Consider the following 26,834-nt stretch of genomic DNA (forward strand, 5'->3'; position numbering starts at 1 on the left):
ATAATGCTAAAATGCTAAACGCCACAGTAACAGTAGCACAATTGGAAAAGAGCCATGGAGGCCATTGAGCACAGCGATTTCTTAGCAAACACACCGAGTTTGCTGAATGGAGTGATCTTGAATTATTATTTTCCTGAAAACCGCACAGCTGCTTCTATATCTAGAATAATTTTAGAGAGCAGCACACTCCCAGGAATGAAACGTCCTAGTCCCTCCTGCAGGATTCCGAGTAGCTCCCTGACCAGATGGGATGTATAATCCCTCCTGCAAGTTCTGGGTTCCTTGACATTTTACTAAAAATGTAAAAAAAACCATATCATTTTGAGGAATTGCTCGTACAAATATCAGTCGGCTCTTAAATAATCACAAGCAAAGACTGCAGTAGTAAAATGCAAGTCCCTACCTTTCTTCCTATTTAGCATCTGGTAATTTCTGTCGTTCTCTTCCCTCTGGAATATTAATCCAGCAAAATAGGATGTAATCCAGCGAGTTTTGTTTCTCTGTAATGGCTTCCATTTTGAATTTCAAGTTACCCCTTGCTGTCATTTATGTGGCTATCCTTTACAGCTTGCTTTGGATGTAGAAAATACTCCTTTATGCCGAGCTGGAGACATTACATTCCCGACGGCAGTAGATTCATCATTCTCTTCATAATGCCGGATATGAATCATGCTCCCCGTGTTGTCCCCCACTGAAGGAATTAGTTAAGAGTTGTGAGGCTGTCCCATTCCCCATCCATTTCCTCTGTCTCATTTATCTCTGTCTTCTTCAGGTTGTTGTTTTTTTTTCTTTTCTTCCTAACACTCAAATTTATTGTCATCAGCACAGAGGTGCAGAGAAGATCCCATTTTACAAACAAGACCGAGATTAAAGCGCACAAAGAGAGGGAGCAGACAGCTGAGCCCATTATGAGAGGAAAATGAGATCATCAGCAGATCAAGTGCCACTCTCACTCTCATTCCAAAACCAGGCATCTTTATCCCGTTTACATTCTCAGGGTGGGTCTTCTATAATTTCCTGCTAAAACAAACAAAACGTGTCTTAAAAATGTCTAAAGATTCATGAACAAATATAAAACACCACCAATAAACATTGTGCTCTACCTATCAAATAAATAAACACACATATTTCTAGTACATCAAGCTTCAGAAACAAATATAGCATTTCCTACAAGTACAAAAAAATGTATCCCCCCCAAACGGATGAATTGATTAAATTGATCAGACATTTGAAACATTCCCTTCCTCTGTCGAACCAAATCGCAGAATATAGTTTAAATTCTGGTGATTTTTGATCCACCCTATATATTCAGATGTGAATACCCCAAACAGCCTTACTTTTGTTTGCTACTTTGCTATCTATGGTGTAGAACCCAATATACTTCCACATGTTGCTTCTTTGCTTGCTCGCCTCCTCCATTTTTGTTGCAGAACATTTCCCGGTTTACGGCCCTGATAGGTCCAGAGGGCAGGCAATAGGTCAAAATTGTGAGCGCCCTCTGCTGGGTCGCCAGGCAAACAGCTTTAGAATTCAAATTTTATATTGTACCCAGACGAGCGACTTGGCTCTGCACAGTGAAGACTCTAGTCTCTGGTGTATTTAGCCTAAATTGAAAAACTTTCAAGAGTGGAATAAGGGGTTAGTGTGAAATATTTATCTAAACTGAAAGCAAGTGAATTTGTCTTCCAGGGTGGTCCCACCCAACTTCAGCCAGTGTGTGTTAAACACTGTGAACAGAGCTGAGATGGATTCACTGCTCCAGCTCCTCCCTGCCGCTCCTTCGCTGTCAATCTCCTCTCAATCGCTTCTTTATCAATCCACCTTTTCTCTGTTCGCTCCCTCGCTTTCCTTGCTTCCTTTCGTCCTCCAAAGTCTGTCTCTCTCACATCTTCCCTCCTCTTCTCCTCCTGTCCTTCATTTGCCCCTGGCCTCCATCCCTCCATACCTCCCATCAGCCGACCCCTCTCTGCTCATTCCTCACTTCCTTCCCTCTGCAGCTCCTCCATCTTAGCTCGTCCTTGCAGAAGAAGCAGGGTTTTTTTTCTTTTTTCTTTGAATGCCGGTGATGTCACAGGTGTGTGTGTGTGTTTATGTGTCTCAGAATGGCACCGCTCTCCCTTGGACTGCGTGAATGAGACGATCCACCCCTCCACCCCCCATGTTCCACCCCACCCTTGCCGCACACTTCCACTCGCATAAAGGAGTCAATTTGTCAGAGATGTCAGGGGTGCTAACGAACAGTCAGCTTCTCGCCATATGCTTCTGTCTGTGTGTGTGTGTGTGCGTGTGAGCACGTCCGTACTGTCTCTGCAGCATGGTGAGAATGAGTGTGTGCCAAGTGTACTAAGCAGACAAGTACATGTGTATATATAGCTGCTGAGTGTAGAGCGCTATTGAGACATTTTTACAGGTGTGATAGGGTGTGTGTGTGTGTGTCAGCCTTCAGAGGTGGAAAATGTGTTAATTAATACATGACAGATGTGTGTTCTTTATGCGCCCCAGCTTGCTCGTCTCGTTGTGTGTACGTGAGTATTTTTTTTATCTGCGTGTGTATGTTTTCTGGGAAGGTGTGTGAAGGATCCCCTTCATCCGGTGCTGCCCAAGGAGTGTGATGACCAGTCTATTTGACAGACGTTTCAGGCACAGTGGTTGCCCCATCCCTGCAGTGACCAGGTCACCGGAGTTAATTATTCTCAGCGCCAGTCCACACACACACTCACACACACATTCTGTCACAGCTAGACATGTAAAGTGTAAACACACACTCTCCGTGCTTTGACCTATAACCGAATGATGCCTTTTAACCAAACACAAACATGGCAGTGCTCTGGTGAGCCAGCGGTCTCAGGTGCATACTGTGTATAAATCACACTGAACCAATCCACACACACTTTGAGAACCAGGATGAAATGTATAGATTCCTGCAGGAGAGTATGAATGACAGTGACTAATGTGAGGCAGTCTTCCTGCTAATTAAAGCCTAGTCATACATTAATTACTATGAGCTGCAGACTTAAAGTTTTTAATTGAGAGCTGGAAGATTCTTTAACCTTTGCTTCACCAGCATTTCCTATTGTATCACTTTATCCTCATGCAAAAGATAAATGAGAAAACATAGATTCTCTTTGTTTTCAACACACAAATCGAATTTCTGTTTGACCTTAATTATATCACAGGTTAAGTTGATGTGTGGATGCATGTGACATGCATGGCTATTTTATTTATCAAATAGTGAATGTGAACTGTAAGTGCATGGCAACACATTTGTCAGATATGAAATAACAAGTATGGCCAAAGAATAGCTATGTCCTCTGAGAGTAGTGACAAATTCATCTTGATCACTATTCTTTACTGCCATATTTAACGGAGCTGCCTTTCTTGGGCAGCTGAGGCTCGGGAGAATCTCCTCCACTCACCAGAAGGTTAGCGGTTCGATCCCCGGCTCCTCCATTCCACATGCCAAACTGTCCTTGGGCAAGACTCTCAACACCAAATTTCCCCCTGACAGCTGTGTGTGTGATAAATATCTGTTCTGCTCATAGATACACTGTGTGAATGTGTGTATGAATGGATGAATGGCTGAACTGTGCTCTAAAGAGCTTTGAGTTGTCGATAAGACTAGAAAAGCGCTAAAATAAATACAAATTACAAGTGTGATCTGATTTTTTATATTTTATATGTACAGTAGAAACCAGCCAGCCATTATTCTAGTATCAGTTATATGATGAATATTATTGTCCTGGCTGAATTATTTGGAGCAGAAGGTAGCCATGTGTGAGTGGGTGGGGTAAAGGCAAAATGCTCACACTGATACACACACACACACACACACACACACACACACACACACACACACACTGTTGGTTATGCATGCAGTGCTGTCCAAGCACTGTCTGAATTACATTATTGCACAATAGCGTTCGCACAGCAAACCAAATGTTCCACATGTCTCTGGGTCATCCCCCACCCCCGCTTCCCTCCTCAATTGGTTCACCACAGTGGGATCACAGCTATAAACGGGCTAAAAACAGAATCCGAAAAAAAGGAGCACAACAAAAACAAAACAAAGCTCCTGATTTGGCAAAACAAATGAGCACAACAAATGAGCACCCTCGTGACTGCGAGCACATCAGGCGAGTGATATGCTAATGAGCGCACCGCGTGCCTTCGAGCAAGCTACTGCCAGATGCCGGTGAGCCCGGCCTGGGCGGTCGGGTTGTGGAGGGAGGGGGGGGGGGATCGCACAAAGATTGGCAGGAAAACAAAGTCGGGGGGGGGAGGAGAAGAGCAGAGGGGATGATTTAAATATGGTGTGATGTTTCAGGAATTGTCTCAGTGCTGTATCGAGGTGTGGACGCTACATTTAGAGAACGAGGTGTAAACCAGCTGGTCTTTTCTAATCTGGAGAAAGTGATGATAAAATATTTATAGACCACGTCGTCTTAAATGTTGGAGTTTCCTTTCAGAGAAGGGATCTGCAAAACTTTTAAAAAAGCCCTAGCAATTATAATCAGCCTCCTCCCACTGATTGGAGGAGCACTAAGAAGAACCAGGCATGCTGAAACCAATGTAAATAAAAGAATTCATAAAAAAAAATGCAGCCCCAGATGTGACAGGTTTACAGGTTACAGCAAAAGTGCCAGTGTGTTCCAGGAGCCCTTCACATAATGAAATGTACAGATGGAATCAGGAGAGTAAACGGAAGTGTGCAGATGTGCAAACTGCACATTAAACTACTGCGGTTTGTCATTTTATTTTCATGTGTGAGCATTGGCTCATAAAATGATGAAATAGAAATAGTTATTTAAGGTTGTAAAAATGGAGTGAAACGTGATTGGTCCAGCGTAGACTCTGCCCTAAGTGCAAAAAATGGCAGCATTCATATCTGGGATAATTTGGCTTAATTTCTGGAAAGTGGGAGTAAAGTGGAGATGCGATGTCCCTCTTTACATACGGTCTATGTATGGAAACAATAAACAACTACATTTGAACTTGTGCTTTGAGGGTTGTGCGATAAATCCAAATCAGTGTGTCGGGTCAAATTGTTCATCAATTGCAATATAATAAATCGATACAATGCTTGTTGTGCAGCAGAGTGAGAGGGTATAACAACTTTACAACCACAACCTTCACTCAACAGAAAATGAGTCTCTTTAAACCTGAAAGAAATAATAATGTGACATTTGCCATAACAATAATTGATAGGCCTATATGGTACAAGTAACTTGTCCTTTCGAAAAGTAAATTTACCTTTAACAGGATTTAAAAGTCACTCGTCAGGGTGAAAAAGACAATACATCGTTTTTTTCCCAGATTATTTTGCAGTCATTTTTATCGTTCCTTTTATTTACATTACAGGGCCATTATCCTTCCCTGTTCACTTGATACTGAATTACGGAGCCTTTTCTAAAGTCTCTTTCACAATGAGCTCTGTAGCTGAATCATTGATCACCCTTCCGACGTTTAATTATGATGATTGAGATGTTACCGCAGTGAGGTATATGTGATGAATTAGTGCTACAGGCGCCATAAATAGCCACAGTCGTGTGTGACGGTTGCGTGTAAGAGTGTTTCTACATCCATTTGAATGAATGAATGATGGTTATTCGTATGACAAATGAGAAATGGGAAAAATAAAGCAGACCTCAGTTGTTGTTCACAAATGTCTGTTCTCTCTCCGTGAACAGTTGTGACGTTTCTTCTTCTTTGTGCTTTACCTGGCACGAGTTCTTACTCTGTGGTATACTTGGATCGACTCCTGATTGGCCGGTCAAGACATTCTGAGCTGGATAGAAGACCTTCCTTTCAAATGGATACTCTGAACAAACTAGTACTAACTCATTGATGAGAGTTGTATGCAGGATTTTAGGAAAAAAACTGAGCTTTGTTTGATTTCCTTGATCTAAGTTGACATTTTGAGACCTGTGGAAATTGGATTTTAAATGAAGTCAATGAGAGTTCTATGTGTCTCAAAGATAGATACAAGAAAAATGTGTTTATTATACAACAATGTAATAATACAATTACATTTTTAATAGTTGCTGATAGGTGGTGTTTTTCAATTTGAGACTGTAGGTTCCAAAGTCTTTGTGGTAATTAAGTTTATATTGTTTGAATGGGCTCTGAACCATCAGTTTTTGTTTGTGCTAAAATCACATAAGCGTGAAACCAAACAACTGCTTTGTGAGGAGAAATGAATAAAAAAACCTTGATTTAAGATATTTAATTTTTTCTTAGATTTCAGTTTTTGCAGTGAACTACTCCTCGTCTCTCATCACCATCATCCTCTCTTCTTGATTCTTTCGAATTTGGTCTGTCTCAGTGAATAGAGTAAATGCAGGGTGGGTATGGCCGTGACGCAAAGACTTACATTTTTAATTTTGTGTCCGTGTTAACAACTTTTAACTTGTCCAGCGGGGCAAGTAAATGTCTCTTCCATTAGCCCCACAAAAACTCCTCTTGTGCAGGACAAGCCCTAATGTCCAGGCCTGAAGCGCCTTTGTTCCAGTCATAAAGCTATCACATTTGAATCACAGTTCCACAGTTCACTGAGCCCAAGAGCCTATAGTGGCTGACGCTAGTGTATTGTTGTAAAATCAACCACCCTGTCAGAGCACACTGTGCCCCTCTTCCCTCCCTCTCTTAACAGCCTGTGTCACCCAGCTATGTTGCCAACACCCACATGCACACACACACACACTGAAATCTGTTAGATGCCGCAGTTTGAGAGCAGGTGCTAGCGTGGCATGGCAGCGCCCGCAGGGCTCAGAGGCCGTAGACAGATAGCAGATCAGCTGCCAGTTTTCCAAATTTTGTGGCAAGCGCTCGCTGGTGCCCAGTCCTAATTATTACTGGCCCCTGTAATTAATTACAGAGCCTCTGAGCGGCCAGCAGCCATAATCCAGATCGCTCCCCGACTTCAGTGGTGTCATTGGGTGCTTCGAACTGCGTCGGTGTGGCTGCTGTCGCTGAGACTGGGTGATCACGCTAGGTTTTGTACCAGGAAGTGTTTGCAGTCAAGCACTTCATGCTGCTCAGTCTTGATTTGGCACAATTCTGCAGACTAGCATATGGTCATAGGTTGGAATGACTGATTTAACTTAGATTTTACATCAAACAAATTATTTAGCGGTGTAATTAAGTTGTCAATTTAAACTACGCAGTCAAATATGGGAGTCTTTTTTTTATAGTCCGTGGTAGCGCCTACTGTTGGCCTGAAAGGGCAATTATTCTTGTCCTGGAGCTATAAAGATTATGGGTTTATGAGCAGAGGATTTGTCCTCTCCTTGTGGTCAGAGGGTTGCTGCTGCCTGCCCACACACTAAAAGGGACTCACAATGCACACACAGGCGCCAAGATTTAGGAGAAAAGTAGATGAGTATTGAGTGTGGGATATATCTTAGTGAAAACCACACCCGGGGGAGAAAAGGGGAGGGAGGGAGAGCTGAAGTAAAGGCAAAATAAAAGAAGCCGGCTAAAATCCAGAAAAAGCGGGCCAGAATTTAGGCTTGATGGCTGCCGCTGCCATGCCATGGCCTAAAAAGTGGGTTTATGGTTTTGCTCGTCACACCCCCACCCCACCCATCCCAAATTATGGCAGGGGGCTGTGAGGGGATCAAACAAGCTGCACTGTCTTATAAATTTTTCATGCTTCTGTACTGAGGAAGCAAAGGCAAGAAGGAGTGAGGGGCAACAAAACTGAGAGGCTGAGGGAATTGGAGAAGAAAAATAAACCAGCGTAACCTACTTTTATTCCCCGCACTGTGTCTCTGGGTGCTTATGTGGAAGCTTAACGAGAGGCAAACACACGTGCAGACGTGAAAACCCTTCGCTTGTAATTGTTCCAGTTGGTGCACGGAAACAGTTCAGCTTGGATCCCAGAGGTGGGAGCAACATGCAGGTTCAGAAACAGAGAACTGGAGATGTGAAGAAATGGGGATGTGTGTCAATATGGCATCATGCACACACACACACACACACACACACACACACACACACACACACACACACACACCTATAGCCCTGGTGTTCCGCCACCAAGGATTAAGTGTGACCTTCCTCCCCTTCCAAACACCAAGTGGAACAAGTCTCCCAGGCCTCCTCCTCATGCTCACGCCTCACTTGTCTTCAGTCACCACCATTCTCCGCTGGAACCTTATTATTTCCTCAGGACCCAGTTGGCAAAGGCTGCCAATTCCTTAGATGCAGAGATAAGCAGAGAGAAAAGAGTGATGAGCAGAGAGAGAGAGGGGTGGTGGCGGAGTCCCACTGTGCTCCGCCACACTGCGGTGACACCTCAAACATGCTTCAGACTCACACATGAGCACAGATTGAAGTACAGTAGCAGCAGGGGAGGGGGGCTGAAGAAAGGCGGAGGGGAGGGAACAGATTATAGGAGCCGTAGCGTAGCGGAAAAAGCCAAACTGTTTGAGATAGAACCTGGGAGGGAGAAAGTGCAGAATGAAAAGAGAGAGCGAGCAGAGGAAAATCGGGGAAGGAGAGAGCGACAGAGAAGCAGGGAGACGGTAGAAGTTTTTGCGGGCAGTGAGCGCTGCAGTGGCTGAAGACATGTAGGTGTCTATCTGTTCTCTGCTGCCAGTCCAAACCAGCAGACCTCATTCAGTCACTCAGACTGCAGGTATTTCAGTCCATACTTCCTTCACCACTTTTATACACACATACAGAAATACAGATACTAAGAAGGATACCAAGTATAATGGAATAGTGCCATAACTCAGAGCCATTACCCATGAGTAAAGTGTTTGCCAGACAGAAATAAAAGCAGCCTGATCATACTCAACAATACAAGTGCTAACCAGTTGCACTTTTTCATTTTCATGTCTTCTCCGTGGATGGATGCTTATTTCTTTGTCTGAGATATTAGCAGTGTAATAATTCAGGGGCTGCATCCTTTGGAGGACTCGGTGTATGTGGCCTACAAAGTTGGTGATGTTTGTGGGCCGTGTTGTCCGTGAAGGTCAAACCATAATTAGATGATCTGGTCTACAGAGGCTTTTTGTGATTGGCGTCACCAGCTCATCCCACCTTCATTGCTGTTGCCTGGCAACTGACCTGAAGTTGGAAACGAAGAGGAAGTTTAATGCCTCCTGTGTTTACCGCTGTTTGACGGAGTTGAAGCCTAATACTTAAGCATTGTACATGTCTTCACTTGCCCGTGCCATTATGTCTTTGAAAAACTACTCCTCACCACGATGAATCATGGGACAGGTTTGGCCGGGAAAGAACCACCCATTGGAGCCTTAATTTCTTGGGGACAGGAGGACGCATTTGTCAGCCACTTTTGAAGGAGACTTTGAAGTGGGACAGTCTGTCCAAGGAGCCCCCCTCCCAATGACGCCCAGTCCACTCTGATTGGCCAGCTGGCCCTCTCTGTTGTGATTGGACAACCGCCTCCAGTGTGTATAGGACGAGTAGACCCCCACCCCCACACCTGGCCAGGTGAGCTGCGAGGCTAGCATTATGCAAACGTACATTGTGATGTCATGTTACATCACGATGATGTAGAAATATTGGCTGGACTACTGACAAGACTGTTTTGAAGCTTCAGTGTTTTCCGTGGTGGAGACGAGTTTTCCTTTACCACAGACTTTGGACCTTTTAACTTTGCAGAGCCTCAAATACACAAAAACCTATAACGCAAAAAAAGCTGAAAAATATGTGTCCTTTGTTACCCTTTTACTGGTTTCTCTTTTAATTGCGATCTTTTTTGAATCACCATGCATCATGAAGAACAGGCTGTACTGTACTGCCAGTTCAACAACATCATCATGCACATCAGATCTTGCACTTGAAAAAAAGCAACCAGTATTTACTCTTTATTATCCTGATGATCATGTACAGTATATTTATGAGCCCATCTTCCTCCTCCAGCTCTCCCCCACTTGTAAAACAAACACAGCTCTTCTAGATGAGCTCAGCTATAGATTAAAGGACGGGATGAATATTCATCGCTCATGTTAATAGCCAGCGGAGAGGAGGAAGAAGACAGAAATGAAGAGGGAGATAAGGTGGGGGAAAAGATCTGGGGGAGGAAGAGGAGGAAGATTTTTTTTTGCTGCTGCAATTTGACAATAATAATGCTGATTATGATCTGGGGATTATTCTCTCCTCACTGTGCCCTTTTTTGTGATGTTTATCCCTTGTCCTGTCCTTGGCTTCTGCAAGATGCAGCACAAACTCTGACTCGGCACTGAATTAAATCAATTGAGGACAGAAATAGACAAGGTAGCTGGATGAGGACAACAGGTACAAGGGGAAGCAGCGAGTGCTGACATGTCCTCTTGTTTGGGAGAGAATCATACACATCAGCTGCTCATGTGCTTCACAGGCCATCTGTCAGGGACAACTAGATCAGGGTGGCAGCTCTCCAATCCCTCCCTCTTCCTCACTCTCTGTGGCATTCATATTTATGTACATCGCTCTCGCTCAAGTTCAACGCTGGTCATTACCAGTCTAACGCCACTGACTTCATTTCTCAGTGCCATGTCCTTAGGTGGCCACTGCCATACTCAGGGTCCTAAATAGAATCATATTAAAGTCTTTACAGTGAAGCTAATGTGGCACCGTAGCCACAGCTACAACAATCAGTGTTTTGCCATCTCTTGTATTCCTGTTTCACTGGTAGAACAAAAATACTTTTTGGAAGATGCATCAGCAGTTGAAGCAAGCAAATAAAGCCACCTGATATGTAATCGCTGTATTGCACTCTACAAATAGACCGAACTTTTGATTAATCTGTTGATGTCGCAATATCTCTGTGCCCTAGAGCCTTGATGGGATCTCAATCAGAAAATTGCTTGGTTTATGTCACTTTACACAAGTTCCCTCACCTTCCTAATCCTCTCTGTCAATATTTAAATGGAAAGCTTTTATCTCTATCAGTTAGCGAGTCCCTGTCTGACTGTAAACAAAATCCAAGTTCCTCTCTCCTCGCCAAGTGAGCAGCTGTAAGCTACGACTATTGGCTCAGAGTTAATGGTGATCACCATCAGTGGATTTCTACTGTTTTAAATCTTGACCACGGCGCTGCAATAAACTCACCACAAGTTAAGGGACAGAGACTTACAGGACCGTAAATCTGCTTTGCAATAATCGTTGCAAACCAATCACGTAAAGATCCTGCACATTGAAGGTGGTTTGAGCGTACAAGTTATACAAACTTTATACAAATCTGCTCAGTAAACGTCAGACATCTCAGAAAGAGTATGCAGCAAATGGTGTTTGACTACAAAGAAGGTAACAAGGTAATGTCGTTTTTTGATCACATCTGCAAAGACCTTTAAAAAGGCCCATTTCAACCCCATTTAATTACCACTGTAAGAAACTCTTAAAAGTTTTAAAACTCTGCCTGTGTCCTCCTATACTGTGGTATATAACCTAAAGTAGTTTGATCCAAGGTCAAAACCACTTAGCAGACGGTAAAATATTTATGATATATGGAACATGTTTAATGGCGGCGCTATCAGCAAAGTGTTATAGCCCCCATCCCGCAACCTCCACACCTTGCTTTCACGTTTCATTGAGCAGTGGCAGTGCCTTCCAGCATGAGGAGGAGCTCTTCCTCCCCCTGGTGCAGGACCGTGCAGGCCTCTGCCTCTGCTGGACAGTCCCACCGGATGATCGCGGCTGGCGAGCGGCTCAGGATCTGTCCTTATATGCAAGGGGAGTGGGGATATTTAGAGCCAGTGATTTATATTTGAAATGCAGGCGGAGGGAGCAGAATTTAATCGCAGCATGACGGCAGTGAAGTTGTTCTTAACGATTCTGTGCACGTGTTTATAAAAGAGAGAAAGGTATGCACTCCAGAGCTGGGACCCTCGTCATATGGGCGAGAGGGAAAATGTCCTGAGCATTTCGCCACGCGAGCCACTAAGTAATGGGGCTGCATCGGGCCTGATGTGTTTGTGTGTGGCTGCGAGGCTCTGCTGTCAGCCTGTGATTAATCTGCCACTGTCTGTCTAATTACCACCCGTGCCCCTGCATGTTCCTCAGCTCTGCCGTAGACGCACTGACCCACACCGGAAACTCACTGCTCCCAATGCAAATTAAAGCCTTGTAAATATTTGCTTTTAACTATTGCTGACACATTGTTTCCAATTTTGCGCTCCGGTGGTCCGCAACCCCAACACCCCCTCCTCTACACATATACACATACACAGTGCTACCCACCTCCGATGTGTGTATGTCTGTGCGCATATCTATGTTGTCAACAAGTTTATGGACAGCCACAAAGCCCTCCTCTTCCTCTGTCTCCCCCCTCCCTCTGTCTGTCCGTCCTCCCATTGTGTCTGTGTTGTAGCTGGAAGTCTATCAGCCCATTCTCCTCCATTGCTCCATTGTCAGACCAGTGTACTCTCCACGAGGAGGTGAATTGAGACCGGGCAGGGAGGGAAGACAATGTGTAATGTACAATGAGAGAAAGGCTGAATAGAAAAACTGTACATTTCAATATGATTATTAAATATGGTTTGTCCTTGCAGGGAAAAGTCTCTTACAGACATGCATTCAATAGGTTTTAGAACTGTAAATAATTAAGAATTGTCTATATCTTAAATAGTTCCTTTTCAAATTCGTTATTTTAGAATATAAAAAAATACATTCACATATTCATCATCATTTCACAAATGATTCTCAAATTGCGACATTCAAGTTTAAAAACCTTGCAAAGATTAGATACAATCGGTGAAAATTAACATTAAAATAAATAATAGTTCCATAATTTGTTCTTTTTATTTTATTTGAATGGAAGTTTTTACAACAAAAATGTGTTTTTCTTTCTGTGTGTTATATTTATAAGCATTTTAAACTGTCAGTTTTCATCTTTTAAAATGACAGAAAAGTATTAAAAATAGAAATCCATTTGCAGATATCCTATATATATATTTATTTTTATTTTTTTAATTAACAGGTATTCAGAAATCTAATGAGGTTTTAAAAGATATGTAAAATCCCTAAAAAATAACAGGTTTACTTGATTACAAATGAATTATCGAGCGTCATTTTACAGAGTACAGCTCTATATTCTGCTCCATGAAGTCCTTTGTATGAAATATTTTACAATTTTATTAAATTGTGTATTTTAATTTTTTTATTGATCTTAATCAATATAAACTCATGTATGTTGCCCAATTAATTAGCGAGGAAATTATACTGAGTTGGTGGAAGTAAAGTGAGACTATTTTCTCTCACATCAATATAGACACAATATAGTGTTCAACTCAAAGTCAAATCAACTCCATGACCTAAAAGTGTTTATTCTATTATAATTTTCCTGAAGAACTAAATGTTATTATCTTGCTCTGCTCTTTGCATGCCTTCATATTAATAACTTACCTTTCCCCCTTCAGCGATATCTGTTGAACTCTGGCCCAACTTACCCTCTTTCCGACATGGAGAGAGAGATGATGGGATGAAAAATTATTTTAAAAAATGAATAAACACGGGATTGACAGGAGGCCGAACGAGGAGTGACCTGCCCGTCGGCTCTTTTCTATCCGGAGCCCACTCAGAGGCTGTCAGTCGGATGGCAAACATACAAACACAAACACGCAAACTCGTGCCTGCCCCATGTACGGCCCTTCATGTGACGTCTGCAGAGATTAGGCAGCCCTTTTCTGTTGAACCACTCAGACTGTCTTCAAAATTACTTCAGCAATCAACACATCAAAACTGCTGCCAGGCAGATAAAAGCAAACACACACTACGACTGTGCAAAGAGGAAACACAATTGCAAAATGTATATATGCATGTATGTGTGTATAGGCTCACGTGTATAATGTCCAATTTTCCCGTCTCAGCCACGAAGCCTTCATTATCAAATATGGAAACAAATGAGATGTGCTGGCTCAAAGGCCGTCAGGCTGTGAAAGCCTTGAGATGATAATGAGCATGCACGTGGCTGCATGTGTGAGTTTAAGCTTGGCTGCACACTGACATGATAATGTAAAGTATTTAATCTTTTGCATCTGTATAAATTCTTGTGGACTTTTTAGTTTGTTTTCTTCCATCTTCTGATTTGAGCCTAATTTTGACCTGACCCCATCTGTCCAGCTATTAGCCTGCGCCCCGCTGCCCTGGCAATGTCAGGTTATTATCTATCATTAAGTCGGACCCAGTGTACTGGCTGGCTGACTGGCAACACAACACGGAGGGAGAGGCGGCAAGCAATTACAGGTGAGGTCGTAGTGGGTGAGTCTGCGGCTGTATTAGAGTAAAATTGGTGGGATTGGTTTTAGTGGGATCTAGCTTGTGCTGGGTAAGCTATGAGGCAGAATGGCGATAGATTTGTGTCTGAGAGTGTGATCTCCAGGCTGGTTTGACTGCTGCAAAAAATAAAATGGGGGAAAAAGCACCTTTTTTTTTTACAGCAGACTGCTGCTGTATGAATGTGAGAAGGAAACACAACAGCCTGAAGGCCTGTGCACACCAGGGGAATGCATGGAAATACTCGCCTACCAATATTTCTCCTCAAGACAGCAGCAATGCAAATTTGAACAGCTGCAACACTTTCTGAATAAGAAGGTTTAACAGATTCACGCCAGCTCACACTTAAGAAATAGCAAATTCAGTGTCACCTAATGATGATGAGCCTCCCCTCCTCACTTCATAAAGAACAGATTTTCCATTTTTACAAGGCAGAGAGGAAAAGGCGAGTTTCGCTGCCTCATGCAGGAGCTGACGCTTGACCACGGCTCCGGTTTCAGACTATTCAGGATGTTAGAGTAGTTTCTGAGGAGGCAGGGGGTCATCTGGGCCTATAGCAACACCTGGTAGTCTGTATTTGTGTAGCCTGAAAAGCTCCAGTCTTCGGGGATTGGTCTTTTATTTACAGTGTGAAAGCTCAGACAAAAATGACCTTTTTAAGCATAGTAATATTTGTAGTCTGTGTAAAAACACCTAGAAAAACTTAACCCCAATGTGTCAACACCTTTACTTAATATCCTCTTGTTCACATATAGGTTCTCCTGGTTTCTAGTGAGAGAGAACCTGGAGGAGAACTGCCTTTTCAGGAACCTTTTAGATCAGCCCCTCTTTTGTGGAAAATATGTTTTATTGTTTGACTAGTTTTTACATGCTTTGGATTTGGTCCATAATTTTGGAATAATGAGGATCTTTATATGTATTGTTTATTTTATTTATCTTGTTTAAATGACAGCTTTATAAAAGAAGTAATTGCTGTGCATTCAAATATTTATTTGCTGTGCATTCAAATATTTATTTGTGTTCTTTCTTAGTTATAAAATAAGTCCTATGTCATTCATTATTTTTATTATTTCTTTTTCAAGGGGTTTAACCTGAGTTAGGCCGTAGTACTTCCTTACATGATTATTAGCATACAGCTGTCTGTATATGCCGATACACAAAGTCCAGTATTGGAAACTGCATCAGGGAGGGAAACATGGTGTTGGAATGCATTCTGAACTCTGTCTCCTCACCAAACCCTCAGTCAGAAATCAAATATGTGCAATTCCAAAAATGTCAAACCACTTCTTTCAGGAAAGGAATGCGACGGACTCTCCTCAGCGTGATAATCGATGAACAGTGCTTTTGTTACAACAGAGCAACTCACTGCCTCAAGGTTAATTATGCAGCGTTAGATGTATTTGTCCGCAGCTTAGAAAAAGAGAGTCCTCTGTGGGGGGACTGGCACAACGAATGGGGTCACCAAAACAAACGAGAGGGACACCACCTATTGATGAAAGTACAAGACAGTAGAGCAAGTAACACCCCGGCATTTCTTTACAGTAGCATTGATCAGGGAAGCTCTGTGAGGAGGTGCGTGTCGATGCTTGTTGTGAGGGTGCGCGGGACACTTTGCAGTAATAGAATCCGACAACACAACCACAACCTATGACCTGAAATTAGTCTCGCAGTCGACAAGTAAAAATGGACGATTATGAGCTTTACAAGTTGCTGCACGGATAATTAGATCGCACATCACTTTGCAGGTGTTTTTATTATTATGTCCTTCTCTTGCATATGTGTGAACAATTTTCTCCCTCATTAATTACGACGAGTCTCAGCAGAGATCTTATTGCGCAAATTATTTTCATTCCGTGGACCTCCACTTCCAAAGTGACACCAGACTTTGACGTCGTCGCCATGGGGAGGGGGTTCTCAGTGCTCATGTTAAGGCAAGAATTACATAGGATGCTTATGATTTCATGTTTTAAAAAGCAAGCCTACTCTATTATCTTGGCTGTGCTGTGAGGAGCATCGGGAGACTCTTTCATGTGCTGTGACAGAGGTTTCCTCCAGTTAAGCTGCCGTTAATCTTCCATGTGAGGGGCCGTGTCTGTGTTTGTCGAGGATATAGTGAGATCTGTCAGGGCGATTGAAATTGTGCCTCATCCGGGGGAAAATTAGCATTATTCCTCTATGTTTTGTAAAGGTTGAATTACAGTGGATCAGTCTGTTTATTTGACTCAGAGAAGGAATCACTGCTGTACAACTATCTGTTTGATAATTATTTATGATTCAGCCCTTAGATCCCTGGTGACTTTGAGAGCTGTTTTGTGCCTGTGATTTAAAGGAAGGGTGTCGTTTAAACTTTTCGATAGCAGGGCTGAGTTCTGATACCACGACGAAAGCAAGACTTTTCGTCCAATTTCAATTTCAGATTCTCAAATGGGAAAAAACAAAGAAGTCTGAAACCTCTATTGCCTATTTCAATTATATTCAGGCATTTCAGACAAGAAATGAATAATAACAACAATTTAAGTTGATCTTTTAATTTCCAAAAGGAATAAGAATGTAGTGAGAACTTATCGAGTCCTACCACCTCTTTACATTTTGTCCTCAAAATTTACATTAACATACTCCTTCAAACTTTCTGCTTTGGCTACCATACACCCCTCAAAACAAGTCAGTCTAATCAAGCTACAAAAAAAGTAATGAATAGAGCATTCAGAGCAAAAAAGGAGGAAAAAAGAAAAACAGAATGAGACAGACAGATAGATGGATAGATAAATAAATAGATAGATAGATAGATAGGCAGACAGATAAAAGTGACGCCATGGAGAGAGAGTGACACACAAACAGAGCTTCGCTGTCGTGCACTTCAACGTGTGCATGTATATGACATGTTCAGTTGTGTCAGCCCAAAGCCACAGTGTAATTCAAACACTGCCCCTTGCTGTTGCAGCCTAGTTAATATAATATCTATTGGAATTTGTTAACAGGCAGAATCTACTTTGGGTCCGCAATTGAAGCAACACTGACAGATTTGTTGGTTGAATTAAAGTGGTTGACATTGGGAGGGGGGCTTCGATGAATAGATGAGTTTTTAGAGAGTGCACGAGAGCAAAAGGTTGCAGGTTTTAGCAACTTCCAGATTCATGAAGCATGACACCGCACACCTCTCTGCATGCAGACTGTTCGTTGCAGTAGACAAAATATGTCTGCTAAAGCCCGGTGTGTATCTGATTTGAATAATGTTTAGTCATTGAAAAACATTTTTGCGATTGTTGTGCACCTTTTTGTGCTCATCCTCAATGGTGCAGGGTCACACAGCCCTGTAGCGATACACTCTGCAGTAAACAGGCTGGTCAAGGAGTGAAAATACAATGTTTTCTTTTATTGTCCTCAAGAGGTTCTGAAGGTGCAGGTTCAGATGAGAAATACCAAGCGAGAAAGTGCAGCGTGAAGAAAATTGCGGAAAAAGATGAGGTTTACGCTGACGGTCTGCCACCGAGCGACCTACATGATGACATGAATCATGGATGAGTGTGCATCAGCGTATGTATGTGTGATTGTGCTGCGCGGATGCGCAGATACAGTATTTCTGGAAAACCTGTTCCTTTAAATCTGTGTCTGTAAGCAAGAAAGCCCACTACCTGCATTCCAAATACCACACACACACACACACACACACACACTGCCATGGATGCCTCCTATATGGCGGCGTTGCCATGCTCTGCTCCACATCGTTTCTCCCTTTCTACCTCATCAATCACTTAAGCTCTCCCACTGCTCACAGCAAAGCTGGACCAATTACGTCCTCTAATTGAGCCAATTAGCAATGAAACACTAAGATGCACCCCCTGAAATTCTGGTGGACCCTTCAGGCACATTTACACCTGCCGGGGACTTGGGGTTTCTTGGTTGTGTGGGCCTCCACTGCCCTCTGCGCCCGCTCAGGCTCGAGGTGCAAGTGTGGAGCAAGAAGAGTTAGTTGAATGGGCCCCATGGATGTGTGTGTATAAGATTCCAGGGTTAGTGAAGCAGCGCCTCAGGTTTCCACGAGGACTCGCTGAAGGGTCCAAGCCTACCCAGAGAGTCTGAGCTAATCGATCAAATTTCATTGTTTAGACCATATTCGCAAAATGACAATTTGTCTCATAGAGCTTCAAGCAAGGTGCGACATGCTCTGCCCTCAACCTTCAACAAGAGTGTGGAAGAAAAACAAAAAGAAAAAAAAATCATTTACCAGAAAAAGAAATTCCTCCCATGATGCACAGAGGTGCAATAGATTCCGCGTGTAACAGCGCGTCACTAAAACAACAATATTTAAAATTCATGAGAAAAGACTGTCTATCATACATGGAGAGGTGTATCAATGCTTGAAGTATTTATATGAAAGAAAAGGAGAAGAGATGAAGGGAGCAGCTTTTACAATTGTTATGATAGTGGTATCACCAATAATGTGAGTATGCATATTGTATAGCGAGCAATCTAGTTGTAATCATAATCCGTGATCAGCTGCCACCAAGATCCACGATGTACCTGCCGCCACGATTATGGATCCGCACGATAAAGCTCTGTACTTACATGTAATGGTGAGACATTAATGTGATGAAGAGGGAGAGGAGGAAAGAGAGACTCCATGTTTCATGTGTCCCCTGACAATCTAGCAGCAGGTCCAAGGCCGACCTGAACCAGTTCCAAGTATGAGCTTTTATCAAAAAGGAAGGTTCCTTAACACCTGTTTTCATTAACACCCGTTTTCTATTCATCTGCATTCTGTCTTTCTATCCGCGCACCTTCCCTCCTCACTCTTTCTTCATCTGCCCTCTATCTCCCATTTTCCCATTTTTGATGTGCTTGCCTGTGTCCGCGTGGGTGGAGGGCTCGGCCTTGTGTGCAGTGCAAAGCAGGCCGCCCTGTAGACTCTCCGTGGTTTAATTAGAGCACGCCTCGCGCTGCCCGCTCCTCCACGAGAGGATGCACACCCAGACACACACATGGGTGCGTGGGCAGCACAACAAAGTCCACACTGAGAGGAACAAAGGCAGGCACCAATATATTAAGGCTTAACACACTGTGCCGAGAGGAGACAATGAGCCATTTCAGACGCTAGTACGGACATGCTCGCAATTACGGCTCTCTGAGCGGAGACAAATCTGTTTTCGCTACGCTTTTCCCTGTGAGTTGGAATATTTCCTCCGCTCAAAGAGCTTTTTTGTGCAGAGGAAACTTTATTATTACATGAACGGATCTCCTCATTTATTCCCAACGTTGTGTTTGAGACTGCTCGCCCGCTCATCAACCTATACGCTCTAATTATGTGCCGTCCTGCCTGAGGAATCTTAACTTGCATACTTTTATATTTAAATTGCTTTATTGGCGGTGGGAGAAGGGGGGGGGGGCAACAAAAACATGGAGGCGCCTCAGTGGGTGCAGGCCACGCAATAACACGGTTAATGATGACTTTAAATGGGACAATTATGGCACGGTGATAAAGCGAGAGGAAGCATGAAAGAAAGGAAGAGGTAATGGTGAATTTTAACAATCAGATAAGACCGAAATAGTGCACGAGATTTTCCAGATTTTTTATTTTCCCCACAGTGCATTGTTACTGCTCGCGTCTGAGTCCTGCGCCGTTACATAACACCACCCAACAATGTTAATCTCCGCCATGCCTCGTGCATATCTGGTTCTGGGTCTGTTACATGAGGATTTGCACATTTCCGCACTAGATTACATGAATGAGCGTACAGTGCGGAGCCACTCGTTCATGTGCGGGTCAATTAAGGCTTACTGCATGTGTGTGTGTCTTTGTGCGCTGTATGTTGCCACAAAGTGTCCAGGGCTGTTATAAGCTGCTTACAGATGCCCATTAATGACCCTTGACTTTACTGGGCAGTGAAAGGCTCACCCTAATCTCAAGCCTCTCCTCTTCATCCTCACTGTCTGCTGTGCTGTTGTTCCTAAAATCGGTAGTGAAAACGTTAATAATAAGAATGCTGGGCCAGTTCTACACCTTGGTTTATGATGGGCTGTTCTTGGCCTTTGGTAATTCCGTTTTTTGCTCTGATTTTATTGGCCCTTTAGTTACTCAGCCTAACTGGTGTTATTTGCATAAATTGCATGTTGACTATTTCACACAGACTTTTCAAAATAAAAGCCCATTCAGCTCAGTATAAAACATTCCTGCTATAAAATGGGCAGTGAACTCCTTTATTTTGTAGAGAAACTGCTGAAGGGGAAGTGATTTTATGAATATTGTTGCCAAGATGGAGATCAGCAGCTGCAACATCAGTGAATGTCTTTCTGTCTGATATCATGAAATAAAAATAGATTATAATAAGTTAAGATGAGATAAAAATAAAAACTGTATACAGCGTTAATGTAGAACCAGTGCCTCATAAAAATAACATTAGAAATGAAATGAAAATAAGTTACGTGAGACAGTAAACTAATATTAAAGTGGGAGTAAGTAGTGATGATAATGGGAATAAGTTATATAGAGTTTAGCATAAGATAAAAACACACAGTACACAAACCAACCTGAATAATATTGCACATAGTGTTATTATTTTTACATTATTATTTTAATATTTTAATATTATTTATTATGATTAGGACTTTTGAATATATTGCAAGTCCAAATAGCACCAAGGTAGACACAGCACTTCTCCGGCCACTAAAAACACACATTCCAAGAGTGAAGCTGATATGATGAATGATTTGCGAAACATAAAAGTGTGAAATGTTGTGGAAAGTCATAGGTCAATAAATATTGAGGCATCAGCGTCGGCGTTGTCAGATGTGTGCATGTCAGGAATAAGCCGGGAGGCAGTTTGCCAGGAGGGATACGGTGCATGTCCTCACACAGGTCAGACCGAGACAAGGTGAACAAGTCTGATTTTGGCTTTTCATGCATAATAGAAAAAGGAATCATGTTGACGTGTGCAGTCAACATGGAGTACAGATGAGATTTCAGCAGGTGAGATTAACCACAGGAAGTAAAACGTGAGGATTTTATTCCTCCACATGGTGCAGAGCTGCTGTTTTTCACAGTGTGATAAATGAAGTGAAGCAAAACACATTGATCACCACATGAAATGTTCCCCAAATGAAGCCTATTGAATTGGTGTCAACAACTCTGTCTTCAGATTTAGTCATTTCATCTCCGCTGCTTTTTCATTTCAGGAAACATTTTTTTTGCTTGGCAACAGTTGAAGGGAAAGTGTTGCGCCGACAGCATTCAATGGAATATATTTCTGTTTCAGATAAGCTGTAATCGCGCTTATCTTTCTCTGTCCCTCACCCCCCCCCCCCCTCGCCACCTTGTCTGTCTTTCTGTTTTTCTCTCTTTGTGTCACCGTCCATCTTTAAATCTCCTTTCCCTCTCTGTCTTTTTCTGCAGGATTCAGTGGCTGTTAAAACATCTAATCAAATGATCTGGATAATAGAAGACCAATAGGGATGGAACGTAACAGAGCCATGGCTGGGGAAGTGTTACGGATCGCCATCACTCAGAACCAGCACTGACCTGGCACCAAGACCGAGATTCGACCTCCTTCTTCAGCACCCTGTGGACCTGACTTTACCCCAACAACTGCTTCGTCCTACATCTCACCTCCACTCAGCGCTCCTGGTGATTGTACCTCCAAAAAGGCTCCTTTCAGTCTTTCAGGGCCAGTCTGCTTTTGTTCTTTTAATCCCTCTCTTCTGCTTCAACACATTGTTAGTTGTAATCCACATTCCCTCATAGACTCCAAAACAGACTGGAAGCAGGTGGCTGAACAGTATGAATCCAGTCATGTACCCCCTTCCACTTGCTCCAAGCAAACAAAGTCGGCGGGGTTTGTCGTCCAGGTCACGCCCCCTGACTCTTTTGACAGACTGGTGCCTGATGGGGGCGCTAGGTCTCATTCTATTCTTCAGCCTGGCCTCGAGCCAGAAGATGGACCCTTCCAAGCACCCCATAGTCACCACCAACTATGGCAAGCTCCGAGGTGTAAAGAAAGACTTGAACAATGAGATTCTAGGCCCGGTGGAGCAGTACCTGGGCGTGCCCTACGCCACAGCACCCATTGGCGACCGCCGCTTTCAGCCACCCGAGGCCCCGGGATCCTGGCAGGAGATCCGCAACGCCACGCAGTTTGCCCCTGTGTGCCCTCAGAACGTCCAGGGGGTGCTGCCAGAGATAATGCTGCCCGTGTGGTTCACAGACAACCTGGATGTGGCAGCGGGATACATCCAGAACCAGAGCGAAGACTGCCTCTACCTCAATGTCTACGTGCCGACGGAGGATGGTGAGTGGACAGTATTAAATAAAGGGGGGGGGAGTTTTGGATTGGTTGGTTTTAAATTCTTGACCCTTTGCTAAGCCCTAACGCAATGCCTGTCAAGCACACAGTAAATATTCAGTTTACGTTGACAACAGGGGCCGTTCTTTTACATTTCTTTAAAAAATGGGTCCTGGACAGAGGTAATGTCTGTCTGACAGATTTTACCTCCAAGAGTTGGTTGGAAATGGCTGACTGACCTTTTAACATCTCCAGCTAACTCGGTTTAAAAGGAGCAGTCCGTAAATGTCCTGTGGTTAGATAGCTATACACACACAATGTTGTGCTTAAACACTGAGGGTATAACTTCTCTACTTGTCCTCACCAGTTGTTAAAATATGCAGATGGCAAGAAAATCAAGGCACAACATTTTTGTGTTGTAGTGTGGTGTTAGGCCTGGGCCACACTGGAGGCGTGAGCGTCAACATATTCCGTGTTGCGTAACATCTTGCTTTCATTTTGATGCTCATGCTCTTAGGTAAGAGCGGCTCCACTCCCTGCATGAGATCAGCATCTTGTGAGTGTCTCGCCTATTTTCTCCACGCAAGGTTCACAGCAGGATAGACATTGAAAATGAGCTTTCACCATAAGTCATAATACGACCCAAACATAAATAGTTGCAACACTTCCCATTCCTTCTTTCAAAGTAAAAGCACTTGTCAACTGAATCTATTCATATATTTTAACAAGTTTTTTAGTTTTAGTTTTAGCGTCATACTGTAGAATTCTAGCATTTAGGTTGAGAACGCACAACGCAGCAGAATCGAGACACAGCCATCAAGTCCTGCACATGCATCCATTGTGGCCCAGACAGTTTTAGTGGAGTGTTTAACAAATGACAATTAAAGAAGGTAGAGAACTATTATTTCAAATACTACCCCATTCATCTGCTTTGCTTGCATTGACTTTAAACCAAGCAGCTGCTGCTTTGAACCATTGCTGTTCATGGGAGGGATTCTGGAAAAGACAATATGTTCATTCTTCTCCAGATGAATGCACTACACTACCACATCATAAATATTGCATAGAAGCTTCTCGTAGATTGTGAATCTAAGATTCAGAATGAGGTGTGTGTACAATATGCAAATTATTCCATTTATTTTTTTTATTTTTTTTTTTACAACTACCCCTACCTGTTATAAAGCAGCACTGGTGCTTTATGGGTAAAGGATATGGTGATGTTTGACTTTTCCTTTTTTTCCCTTTTACCTTCATGAACCCTCTTCTCTCTGCTCAGATCATACTGCAGACGTTTTTTTCTACCCAGGCACGATTAGGTGAGCGAGCAATAAAAGAGAAGAATTCCACATTTTGTTGGCAGGTGTAATATGAGAGACTTCCATCACCCTCCACCTCCTCTTCTCTCGCTCTTTCTCCCTCTCCTTGCCTCGGGTGTTGTAAGACGTGTTTCCCATTTGTCTTTTGGTTTCTACATCTCTTATATAAGCTGCTCTAAGCCAGCAGAGAAAAGGTGGGTTTCACTTGCAGAAAGAATACACGTCGTTCTGACATGGGAGATGACAGGAGGTATTAAAAAAATTGCACAAGGAAAAAAAGATCATCCTCATTTTGGGAAAGATGTCTGCTTATCTTATGTATGTTTGCATTTATTGATACTTTTTTATGTGATGAGGTACTGATTTCATTTTTGAACACATCCCTCACTCTAACATATTTCAGTCTCCCTTTCAGCACTTCCCTCACTTGCCCGGACTTCTTTTCTGTCTTTTTTTTTTAAAGACCTCCACAGCTCAACATCCTTCCCTCCGCCTCTCCGCTCAGACACTGCAGCCTCAGCCCTCGACACCCCATCATTGCCACTTAAAGCTCCTCGGGCACATACAGAACACAATAGATCAGGTCTTGAGTCATTTCCCACTGTCGTGCAGGTTGTTTTTCCCTGTTCCCTGAGATGAACGACTTTGTGGAAATGCAAGTGCCATAACACAGACCATTTAAACACAAACACACATTTATTTACAGGGCTGTATGTTCACTTTTTTTGCACATAGCACTGGTGCTGCTTTACTGCATATGATGCGTTTAATCTCATGACAGTGAGATGATCAAAATCTATTTTAAAGGGTAAAATGGATTGATTTAACTCCTTATTGCACCCTAATGGACTTGGAATTTTGTAATCCATAAAATAGCAGTCTGTTCAACAGCACAAGACCTTCGGGCGACAAAGAAGGAGGACAGGTTTTTGTTAAAGAGAAAGCCAAGAGAGTTTGTACTTGTTTTTTTTCCCACAAAGTCAAAAATGCTTCAAATCAAGGCTTGAATTGACACATTTTTTATTCTATGTCCGAACAGCAAAGTACACAAGACCTGAAGAGTACATCTCTTAATGTATGTAGAGCTCTCCCAGAAAACCACCTTTGATTTCCTGTCCATTTACCAAATTGTTATGTCAAAGATATCATTGCATATACAGTTACAAGTAGCCCTTGTGATGTATGTGGCCCACTTTATAGCCCTAATGAATTAAAAAAGATATCAACATTTAAAATACCCATCACTCGATACAGACTTCAATGCCTTGGTTTATTGAGGGGAAAAAAAGCAGGCAACATATGAACTTGATTCATTCCTCATCCTTCATCATCATTGCTGGCACATTTATGGTGATCAAGTCAGGCATATCATTGCTCAGCGTTCCTTTAGCTGCCCTGGGGTTGTCTTTGTTTTGTGCTCCTCCTTCTATACCTCCTCCGCTTCTCCTGCATTGATTTTTTTGGGGGACGTGTTAGGAGAGGAGGAGAGTGGGATGAGGAGAGGAGAGGGGAGATCAAACAACTGCCACCATGTCCGTTGGGACTATATGAGCTCAACTTGCTGTCACACACCACAAAGTTAAATCTGCTCACATAACGAGACATGCACACACAGATTCTCTCCCATTTTCTTTTGCTGTGCCACTCATCTCCTCTCACTTCTGTTCTTCTTATGTGGTGTAACATGAACGGTGCATCTGTCAGAATCTCCAGAGTTCTTTTAACTCGTGTTCAATTGGTGGAGCTAAAATCTTCTTTTTTTTTAAAAAAGGAAAACCTTAAGTGGATTAATCCTGCAGAATTACTTCTTAATGCAGTCATCAGTGCAAAACATTTGTTGGTTACTCACGGCTCCTTAATTCATATACTTCAGTGCTGAGGAAGTCGCAAGGCTCTGCCATGTGTTGTCATATATTTTTCGTGTCACATGAATAAGCGTGTTTGTGAGTTTGTAATAAATGAGAAACAAACCAAGAAATGAAACACATGCAATCATCTTACAGTAATAAACAATATCACACTTGTTACTCTCTAATTAACAGGAGCTTAATTTAATGTGGAATCTGTGATTTCTCGTGTTTTGGGGGGAATTTACCTCTTCCAGTATTAAAGTTAAAAAATAATTTCAACATCGTTCTTCATCATCACATTCTCTACACAGCGTGACCTATTCCTAGACCATCCTGTAAAAAACAATCCCATAGGTCGCCTGGACGCCGATTTATTACGACCCATACTTATGTTTTATTGGTAGGTGACCTCTAGTAGCTGTAGTAATTAAGAAAAGGAGGAAGTACAGGATGTTAAGAGGCAGCGGGTCGTGTTGGATGGATGAAGATGACAAAACGTGTCCTTTTATTCAGCATCCTTAACAGTGTATGTGCATCACTGTAACTATGGTGACAAAGGTCCGGTGAGCCTGCTATTGTTAGAGGACAAAAGGTTCGGACAAATACTCTTGGTTGTTCAGGTTGGAGGACCTATTTGCCCTTTTTTGAGTTATTTAACATTTATATTGAAGGATAAATGACTAATAACTCAACTGGAATAAACTGAGTGAGAGTTAGGATGTCACCACAATGTAAACTATAAAGCCAGCTTGAACTCTTTGTATAAAATATCAGGCCTAAGGACCCAGGGGGTTTTTCTGCCCTCCAGCAGGTAGCTTCCTTACAAAGCACAGGGAAGGAGGGGGCTCCACTGGTTCCCCAGGAGATGAAATCCCATAAATCATAGCGAGAGGTTTTCATGTGGCTCCTGCAAAGTCACGCTGGATCGATGGACGAGGGGAAAGGAGGAAAGGACCGACCTCCGCCACCGCTGCTGCCGCCAGGCTTACAGACGCACAACATTCCTCTCTCAGCAGTTGTTAACGGAGCAAAAGACGTCATGGCAAATGAGTTGGGATAGCTGGACTCAGCACCCCCTAAATGGGAACTCGCTGTAAATGTTTACCCGCACACTCATACAGCTGCGAGCTGTGGGCAGAGGGCATACTGTTGATGTGATGAAGAAACCATTG

General features: G+C 42.8%; 1 protein-coding gene across 4 annotated transcripts in view; it reads left to right on the forward strand.

Annotated features, from left to right (window-relative positions):
* Positions 1–26,834, forward strand: part of nlgn2a (neuroligin 2a) — a 188,001-nt gene that overhangs the window by 68,588 nt on the left and 92,579 nt on the right. For all 4 annotated transcript variants that reach the window (XM_069518471.1, XM_069518473.1, XM_069518472.1 and 1 more), the window contains one exon: positions 21,611–22,502. In XM_069518471.1, the coding sequence (XP_069374572.1) occupies positions 21,995–22,502 (508 nt within the window). In that variant the 5' untranslated portion in view covers positions 21,611–21,994. The remainder of the gene's footprint in view (positions 1–21,610; positions 22,503–26,834) is intronic.

Source organism: Paralichthys olivaceus, chromosome 22 (assembly GCF_024713975.1).
Source record: "Paralichthys olivaceus isolate ysfri-2021 chromosome 22, ASM2471397v2, whole genome shotgun sequence".
NCBI classification, from domain to species: domain Eukaryota; kingdom Metazoa; phylum Chordata; class Actinopteri; order Pleuronectiformes; family Paralichthyidae; genus Paralichthys; species Paralichthys olivaceus.